The sequence below is a fragment of the Seriola dumerili genome, unplaced genomic scaffold, assembly GCF_002260705.1.
Source record: "Seriola dumerili isolate Sdu_G_001 unplaced genomic scaffold, Sdu_1.0 BDQW01000544.1, whole genome shotgun sequence".
In the NCBI taxonomy this organism is placed as follows: domain Eukaryota; kingdom Metazoa; phylum Chordata; class Actinopteri; order Carangiformes; family Carangidae; genus Seriola; species Seriola dumerili.
Genome location: NW_019174799.1, coordinates 169,115 through 179,193, shown reverse-complemented (window position 1 = coordinate 179,193; position 10,079 = coordinate 169,115). Strand labels below are relative to the sequence as shown.

General features: G+C 41.3%; 1 protein-coding gene across 1 annotated transcript in view; it reads right to left on the bottom strand.

Annotated features, from left to right (window-relative positions):
* ccdc69 (coiled-coil domain containing 69) overlaps nucleotides 1-4,509 on the bottom strand; it is a 24,081-nt gene extending 19,572 nt beyond the window's left edge. The window contains exon 1 of the mRNA XM_022764498.1: nucleotides 4,352-4,509. Coding sequence (XP_022620219.1) covers nucleotides 4,352-4,372 — 21 coding nt within the window. The 5' untranslated portion in view covers nucleotides 4,373-4,509. The remainder of the gene's footprint in view (nucleotides 1-4,351) is intronic.
* Between the last annotated feature and the right edge of the window lie 5,570 nt (nucleotides 4,510-10,079).

Below are 10,079 nucleotides of genomic sequence, written 5' to 3'. Positions count from 1 at the left end.
GATGAATCCAGAGAGTAATCAGCATTTTAATCAATAATCAAAATGATCGTTAGTAGGTTTATTAACGCCGTTTAGAGAAGCTGTTTGGCTGCAGTTAAGAGTCGACTGTTGTTGAGGAAACTGTGACACCAACAGGCTGACGTGGACACAGCAGAGTACAGTTAACAAAGGATCAGATTTTAATTTTGCTTTAATTAAAAGGTTCTCTTTAAGTTTTCTCTGCTGCTGAACCTGGTTTCTTGTCAGCAGCAGGTGGAGGTGATTGTCTCCTGACAAGAGCATCAGCCAACTTTGTCTTTTTAGAGGTTATGATACGTCGTCTGAGCAGCTACGTCTTCAGGACAGAATGGACGCTACAATGTGGAAACAGGCCGGGGCTAGGTGGTTAGCATGCTAACATCAGTAGAAGACAAGACGTGAAAGAAACAAGAGTTTACACTGGTGTTAGTTTCCACCTCTGGAGACAGATGTTGGTGAGTAAAGGAATGAAGTTTGACGCTGAACTCACGTTTCTTCTAAACTGGTACGTAAACAGCTGCTAATGCTAACGCTAGCTATGTAGCAATAGCAAAAACTGACAAAAACAAACAAACTGATATGATCAATTAAAATATGGCCGATTGGCCCTGATACCAATTCTATGATCAGCTCAGAACTAAAAATCAGCTTCAATAAAAACTCACTTGAAGAAATAACAGGAAGTGGTTCTGGGTTAGTGAAGGAAGCTGCTGGTTTGAAATGAAACTCTCATAAAAACACTACTGGTTGATGGTAGTACAGGGGTTATTGTGTGTGTGGTTGTAAATACACACACACACACACACACACACACACTCTGTTGATAAATGAGGCCTCAGGTTCCTCAGTTGTGACATAAACACCTAAACACCTGAACTGTTGCAGCTCCTCCTCGGTTTAAAGAAGAGTCTCTGCCTCGTCAGATCCAGACTATGGTGGTTCCTGATCAGGCCTGAGCCACCTGCAGAGATCCTGAGGCACGAGAGCTTCATGTGACGTCTTCTTTCAACCGCTACAGTCAGAATTTATCTACATCACCATAGCAAAGGGAAAATATTACAAGCTGCAATGACTCCACCGTCAGGATGTGAGTCAGAGACCAAGACCGGGCCGGAGGTCTCAGCTCACCCTGGACCTGAGAGGTGTGGCCACACAAACAGATGAACAGACACGGAGGACACGGTCACCTCTCGACCTCCCACAGGGTCCCGACCCCCGTGTTGAAGACCGTCGCTCTGAAGCACGAGGAAACTTTCCCGCCTCTTCCTCCCTCAGCTGCGGTTTTGTAGTTGGAGTTTATTGTGGAGCTGCTGCATCGTGAACTTTACCCCAAATATACAAGATCACAGTGACGTCACCAACAGAGCCGGAGACCAGCTCCACATCACAACCTCCTGACCTCTGATAACCTATCCACTTATTGATTATTACTGAACTGATCAGTAAAACGACATTGCTACGTTTACATTTGATTTCACAGGAACTGACGCAGGTTCAGTCTGATCCTCCACATAAAGTGGATTAACGTACATCAGGCGACAGGTTCAGAGCTCAACAGGAAGTGAGTTACTACACAGTGAAGAGTCGAACCTGCAGCAGCGACTCCAACATATACACACACACACACACACACACACACACACGCACACACACACACACACACGCACACACACACACACACACGCACACACACACACACACACACACACACACACGTCTAAAGTTTAAAACATGAATGTGTGAAAACGATCGAGTCCAGGTGATTTCAGCAGAGAGCTGAGTCCACAGTCAAACACCTGGATGACATCACAACAGGTAAATCTTCACAGCAGCATTCAGGTTGGAGATGCAAATAAATGGGCAATTTAGAGTCACCAATGAATGTATTTTTGTGGGAGGAAACATGCAACATCTACACCCAGATTCAACCCAGAACCTTGTTGCTCTGAGGCGTCAGTGCCGACCACTGCTCCACCGTGTCGGGTCTCACAGCTGACGACGTAGATCAGAGGAGGAGGAAGGAGCTGCTGAGAGCTCAGAGACAGGACTGTGTTTCTGCTGCAGGGAAGGTTCCTGAGAAATCTGTGTTTAAATAAACCAGAAGTATTTGAATCATTCAACAGCTGTTGAAGCAGATGTTTCACTGTGTTGTTTTCTAGTTTGTTTATTCAGGCATCTTGTTAAACTGAGTCTTCACTATGTTACAAACAAATGTCCAGCAGGTGAGCACAGGTGAATGAAAGCAGGATTAAAGCGATCATTCACCACACTGCCTCCTCCTCCTCCTGCAGCTCAGACTCTGAGCCTCTCTGACCAAGCTGTTTCTATTCTGAGCTAATCAAAGCTTTACTGGGTCTCAGGTTATGTAACAGTCTCTAGAACTGGTCTGCTTCTGTTCTGGTTCTGTGGTGAAACAACCCGGTCTGAGGATCAATTACTGAGCTGCTCCTCTGAATATTTGGATTTATTCATGTTTCAGCAGAGAGATTATGATGAATAAGAATCAATATTTCTGTAGAAACTCATTTTCTCTTAAGACATCATCACATGCTCTGTCACAACCCAGAAATATTCAGTTTACAGAAAAGTAAGAGCAAGAAAAATCTCTTCATTTTCTTTTGATCGCTAAACCTGTGTCACATGTGAGCACATGAGCTGAGAAACAGATGAATGTGCAGCATAAATCCATCAGCAGCAGCAGACTCAGTTTTCTAACACCTGGTTTTCACCTGCTGCAGAACAGAACAGAACAGCAAAAAGGTTCAGGCAGAGAAACCAACAGTCACATACCAGCCTATCAGATCCCTTGGTAATGGAGCTACGAGTGGAAAACAGCCAATCATTTCACAGGTGTGTTGTTGAGTTGCGAGCGAAGAGCGGTGAATCCAATAAAGTTACTCTACCACCTTCCACCCTCTGGATTACACAACAGGTCGTCAGTCACGACCAACATCTGCTGCATCTCAAGAACTGAGGCGGTGAGTCACAGTCTCACCTAGCATCTGTTCATACGGCAGGTATAGATGATATGAAGAGCTTCATTCCAGCAGCATCACTCATATGAATAAACTGTAGTAACACTGCATAGAGGCAATCTATATTAACTTATCTATGTTCACCTCATGCACGTGGTGTTGTCTGTGCTGTGTGTTAAAACTCTTTTTACTGCAGACTGAATCTACCCACAGGTACAAACTAAAGTAACCTAACCAGTCAGTCAGCACCAGCTGTTATTTCAATGTGGCAGATGCACATTTAACCAACATTTGATATCTGCTGCTGCTCAGCTGAAGGTTATCTATATTAATTGTAACCGTACAGTTTCAACAGAGTTCACCTGAAACTCTGACTTTTACCTATTTTTACCTTCACTTACTGACAAACGATGAAAGCTGGATCAATAAAAATGGATTCAATAACGGATTCTACATAATTTATATTTGACAAATTGCTATTAAACTCCAAGAGGCCCGGGGGCCTCAGTTAGGAAACCCCTGACCCACATGAAACCTCGGCTGCTCTGTCACTTTCTATCAATAACTGGAAGAAGACAGCAGCTGCCAAACTCCAGATACTTTATATACTCAGCAGAAGAGACTCGCAGCCGTGAGTACTGCAGTACAGATATTACAAACCACTGCACAACAACAGGAAGATTACTGCAAGATGACTGTGATGTCATACAAACAGTAAGGTCACTATTTATATATCTTAAAGTTAAAGTGCTGGTTTCATGGAGATTAAAGGACTAGAACTGACTCATACTGCTGGGATGTTAACAGAAATGTCACAGTACAAGTTCCCTATTCAAAAGTATTACAGAACACCATGTAATACAGCAAGGTCACTGTGAAGTCACATAGGAACTTACTAATGGAATATCATGACAATATAGCCACATTTTAAGTGATAAAAACAGCACAAAGCTCCATAAAATCACTGTAGATGTCTTTTATCTCAAAGAGGGATTAACCTTAAAACTAAAACATTTAAAGATGTTCTTTAAAAAAAACAGCACCGTGGGAAAAACCGCCTGAAATTCAAACACGATGCGAGATTAGAAACAGATGTTGAGAAACGACACAAAGTTACGTTCTGCGGGATTTTCTTTGGCGCCAGCTCGACACCTGCATCACCGCTGTACCCGGTACAAACTCTGTACTGAAGCAGTCCGGACTCCGGAGCACACGGTCCATTATCCGGAGCTCATTCCCCGCACGTTTCGCGGCCGTGCAGCAGCAGCAGCCGCCGGCCGCCTGCTAATGAACCTCCTCCCCCCGAAACAAAGTCAACTTCTACCGAGACTCCGCTGGTTTCTGTCCGGGTCCCTCACCTTGCTGTGGCTGCAGCCCATTCCTCCCCCTCCGAGCTCTGCTGTCGGTGTGAAGCGGCTCAGATTCTCCGCTCGTCTTCTTCTCCTTCTTCTTCTTCTTCTTCTTCCCTCTGTTGACAACTTTCAAACACTCCGGAAAAAACTCCTGTGAACGCACCGCTACAGCCGCCGGCCACGGGGGACGGGGCTTATCTGTGCTGCGTTCAGGGACTCGTGGTAGACTCGTCACTATTACATTTCTTTATTTTAACTTTCTCTATCAGAGGTAACAAGGAACATGATAGGCTGAAGAGGAGTTTTATGATAAAATATATGATAACCACCAAATAAAAATATGTTGTCATGAGTTGAGCACATTAACAAATCATTGAAATTCAAACCGGCACCAGAGTTACAGCGACAAATACTCAGATTTGTATTGTCCTATATTTCATGAAGGCAGCACCATGTTAAACCTTGACATGCGCAGTAATGGGTCTATTGTCTGTGATTTAAACTGTTACCGTAATGTTGAGAGAAGCTGTGAAGTTATCAGCGGCTGAAAATTAAAAAAAAAACGCTTCTCGCGGTTGTTTAGTTTGTTTTCTTTAAAAACTTTAAATGCCGTCAAAAACTCTCCGCGTGTCACAGTGTGTCTGACCACAGACAGTTTGTTTATCCAGAGAACGTTCCTGATTGGTCCTTATATTATACACTATGAGCATAAATGCTGCTTGATGTGATTTATTTCTATAGATTTCACTTTGATGTCATTTCTTCCTCTTGATTTAAAGAGAAACAACGTAGCCTGTTGGCGCACAGACGAACAGGGGCACCATGGGTAATAAATGTTTTCATCATGTAGTTTTTGTGATCACACAGTGTAAGTATTTGTGTGATTTCGACACCACGACCGTATTTTGTTGACAACATAAAACCCCGCCCTCCTTAGTTACCGTTGTTAAGTTAGTAGCCGCGTTCTAGAACACTCACTGTCACAGTCCGCAGCGGGAACAGCAGCAGATTTTTCATATTTGAAACAATGTGTCTTTGGTTTCAGACAGAAGAAGCTGCAGCTGACGTCACAGTCTCCAGTCTGTGATGTTGAGTAAATGTATTTATGTGCTGTTATATATGGAGGCCGTAAACAGTCAGTTCTTTGTGATCATGTTGTAATAACTCCACGTGTTGCTGTGATCAGTGTGTTGATCTGCAGCTGAAGGTTCAGGAGGGTGTGTGTGTGTGTGTGTGTGTGTGTGTGTGTGTGTGTGTTTGTGCGCGTGTGTTTCTTCTTCAACAGCGTCCGTGTGAATCGTCCCATGAGATTTCTGATATCATCACATTTTTAACAGCTGATGTCACAGCTCAGTGTGTGTGTGTGTGTGTGTGTGTGTGTGTGTGTGTGTGTGTGTGTGTGTGATATGTAAACACAATAACTCATATTCATTTCTCTCTTCTGTTATTAATTCAATCTGAACAGATAAAGACAGGCCTGACAGCAGAGACAGATGAGAGACAATGGGCCTCTGAGCACAGACTGTAAAACACCTCCCACCCCTCCCACATGGAACCAACCCCCAGACTGAAATGTGGTTGCGTTGTTTTGAAATAGTTTAGTGTGACTTTGTGGTTGTTTTTCATCTCTTTACTGTTGTTTTTTTCTCTCTGTGGTAATTTTGTGTCTTTTAGACTCTATGACTTTCAGACGAGACATATTAATAGTCACTCCATACAGATGCTCAGACCCGGCCCCCCCTGGCCCCCCTGGCCCTTTGGGCCCCTGTGTCTGTGCATGAGGTTGTTTGTTGATCTGTGATAGAAAGTCAGTTTAAATGAGTCTAAATTCAAAATGGCGGCTGCAGATTTATTGTTTATTGCCTGTTGAGCTCAGCAGGTTTCTGGATCTTTCTCCTCCTGTCTCTTCTTCTGGGTGTTTATATGAGCAAAACCTAAAGCTCATAAAACACAGAGAGAGAGAGAGAGAGAGACTGCACTGCAGATGTTGTAATCCTCATGTTCTTAAGAGGACACAGGCTTTGACATGATGAACAATACAAACACACACATGCACAAATAAATAATAAGAACAGATAAAGGAAAATCCTGACTTGTTTTTAAGTCTCGCTAATATACGTCACAGTTCTGCTCTGTCACTGTGGCTTATAGGATTCCCTGCTCAGTAACCATGGTAACTGATACTGCTGGACTAGCTTACTCAGTAGCAGGCTAACTCTCAAGCTTAACTTAAACTGTGTTTCATTAATTAGCAACAGCCGGAAACAGAATCCCATAAGACAGTTCCGATCTGTGCCACTGCGCTCTGCCAGGTGAGCTATCAGAGCACTGTGCTAATGAGCCCCTTACTATGCTATGACCGTACTATGACTTATGACATATATCATATATATGACATATTTGTCCTTATATCAAGAGTGATGTTACCATATGTGTCATCTATAAGGCTTATGACATGAGCTTAGACACACGTCTATATTATAAACCTATAATATAAACAGACATACCAAAATACATGTTTCTATCAGGTAGACATAAATGTCAATATATGATATTGTTCCAATTTCTAACAGGTTTCACATGTAATTTTTTACATATAATATAATGTATATACATATATGATTTTACTTTCAACACATGTACATATATCACACTTTCGTATGGGCATTTCTGAATGTAAATTCAGATCTTTTATATAACATTTTCTTCCTCGTGTGTTTCCTCACGCCGCCTGTTCCCAGCACCGACCTGGTTATCTGCAGCACTTCCCTGTCTGCTGATGATAAACGTTGTTCCTCTGCAGGTTGTTCTGCCAACTCAAACACCTGCAGTCAGTCAGAGATACAGTAAGAAAATCACAACATGGAGAGAACATGAGCAGAAAAACAAGCCGGTCCAGACTCAGGTCAGTGAAGTAACACAACAGCAAAACACAGGACACAACACAGTGAGAACAAATAACACCACAGGATATGAAACACACGCAACATGACGTGAACACAACCTGACACGTGTATGTAATCTTGGACAAATTGAAATGTAACTCTTGCTGACACAGAATTGTTGATACAGATCAATCAAATCAAACTGGGCTGAAGCTGTTTATAATTGCAAGGTCCAAATGTTAGCATCGCACACTAGACTAAAGTTCAAAGGTTAGCTAAAAAAAGCCACACTTGAAATTTCCAAAAGCATCATCTAATGCTAGTCTAATAATATCAAACTTTAAGATAGCACCTAATGTTAGCCTTATAATGTCCCAACATTACAAGCTTGGCTGCTAATGCTAGCCTTACTATGTGCAAACTTTAAGATAGTAGCTAATGCTAGCCTTATAATGCCAAAACTTTACACTGTAAAAAAAATCCTAATTTAAAATAACTAAGTTTTCTAACAGTAATCTTTTGTTTTTTTAAATTGTGAACAAAAGTCTGTAAAATGACAGAAATGATCTGTGAATTAACAGCCAAACTTCTCTTTGAAGCATTATACCAATAATAATGAATTTCATTTATTTCCCATTTTTGTAATGAAAGATTACTGTATCATTTATACAGTATTTTTTCTTCTTTCTTAAATTACCTACAAATCTGTGTAAAATGACAGTAATTATCTGTAATTAAAAATGTAGCTTGTTATTATAAAGGTTAATGTCCATACGAACAATTTAAAGATTCTCTGTAATTTCAGGGTGAATCTTATTAGTTTTATATTTATGTGACTTCTACATTCAAACTTTGTGATTCTGGATGAAATGTAACAAACTTTTTTTCATCACATCAAACATTCAAACAAAAAAGTTTGAAGTACTGGAATGTATCCCAGCATGCACTGGGAGGAAAGCAGGAATATAGTTTATCACACAACAGTCAAGCTGTCAGACTGTTGCTCTGTCCTCACTGAGCTATGAAGTATTATTTTACATCTCTACTATAATTTATACTTGTTACTAAATAAGATTTATCCACCTCTTTATGATGCAGACTTGTCTTGTGACAGTGAAGTTCACCTGCACCTTCATTCACAACTGTATTCTACTTTTAATTTGTCAGTTACAGTTGATTGTAAATTAGCCTATCTTTGTTGATATAAATGGGTTGGACAAAATAATAGAAAATAATAGAAACTTTAAAGCCATGGCGAGTGTCTTTATGTAGCAGTAGTTTTGAGTTGGCATCGGCTCAGAATATTTATGTCTCTTTGATTACTAATAATCAGAATCAGCCCTGAAAAATCTGTTGATCCCTATTGCTGTTAGTCAATTTAGGCTGATTCTGTCCTTGATTAATAATGTGTTATTCAGTTAATACCAAGCAACACACCATGAATGAAGGAATCCAAGTTTATGTTAAGTTCTATGTGATTCTATACAGTACATAATATATGCAGCTCATCATTTTGTTTGCCTTTTTTAAAAATCCTAATAAGTAACATACTGCTCTGATCATAGGTGCTATCTTCATCTCTAATGTGGCGTTCCTTAACTAGTAATCAAATTAGAACCATAAAGTAATTTGATAAACATGACCTACTCTGTCTCTTTCTAGTCTGCTGAGATCAACAGCTGCCGGGCGAGATGCTGTGATGCATTGTGGGGTTTTTAGTATCAACCACCTCAGGCCTTCCTCAGCCTCTGCAGGTAGCACTCTTCCAAAACACACATATTTACACCTGATATAAGGAATTGATTTACTCACTGGTGTTAAATATCTTTGGTTTGATCTGAAGTGAATGTGAACATTGATGTGTGTAGGGTAGATGGCCGTCACTGTACTAGAACCCTCCCTGAGAAGTATGGTGTGCAGTTACTGATCTCAACAGCATGGAAGTTATTAGTAAGAAGCATGTCAAATATTCAAAGGTAACAGCTCTGAGATAAAACTGGATATTTGTTGGTGTGTCCAACTGTATTTAACACGGCCAAGGACCCACAGCAGTTCATCACCTGTGAGATCATGATAATGCTGAAGAACCAGGAGTGACAATATATCACCAGGTGGTGGGGAACAGAATGAAGTGTTTCTGGTTTAAAAGCACCGTCCTCCAGCATTTAAATAATGGAAGATCTTTAGTTTGGTTTTAAATGAACACATTGATGGGGCGAGTCTAAGGTCAGCAGGTGAACTGTTTCAGGTGCACAGATGCTAAAAGCATCTCACTACACTTTGAAAATGCTCTAGGCACATGGAGATTTCCAGCGTGTGATCTGCTGGGATTGTGAACTAACAGCATGTCTGAGATGTTCTGTGAAGCCAGACCAGCAGGTGCTTTGTGACCAAGAGGAGGATTGTTTCAATTGTATCCTGAAAACAACAAGCAGCCAGGGAAAGTTTCAGAGGAGAGAGTTATGTGGTCAGATTCATGGCTGGACCACAGCAGCACTGACACTGACTGACTGACTGACTGACTGACTGACTGACTGACTGACTGACTGACTCACTGAGTGATAGAGTTGAGTTTTACTGTTTAACCTTTGGTCGGCTGAAGACCATGTGACGTGAGTCATGAAGTTACACCATTGGTCTGTTGACTTGTTTTCACTGGTCTAGACTCCAGGTGTTCACAGATCAGCGGTCTCTGTTTTCTCCTGTTCAGCTGAATGAAGTTTCATGTCGTCTAGTGGTTAACATTGTCAGTATGCACCTACATAGGTGAGTGCACAGCATGTCTGTTTAGCACAAGCAGAGTTGTGAAGATGAGCTTCAGGTGTTTGATGTTTAGTTACATCTGAATA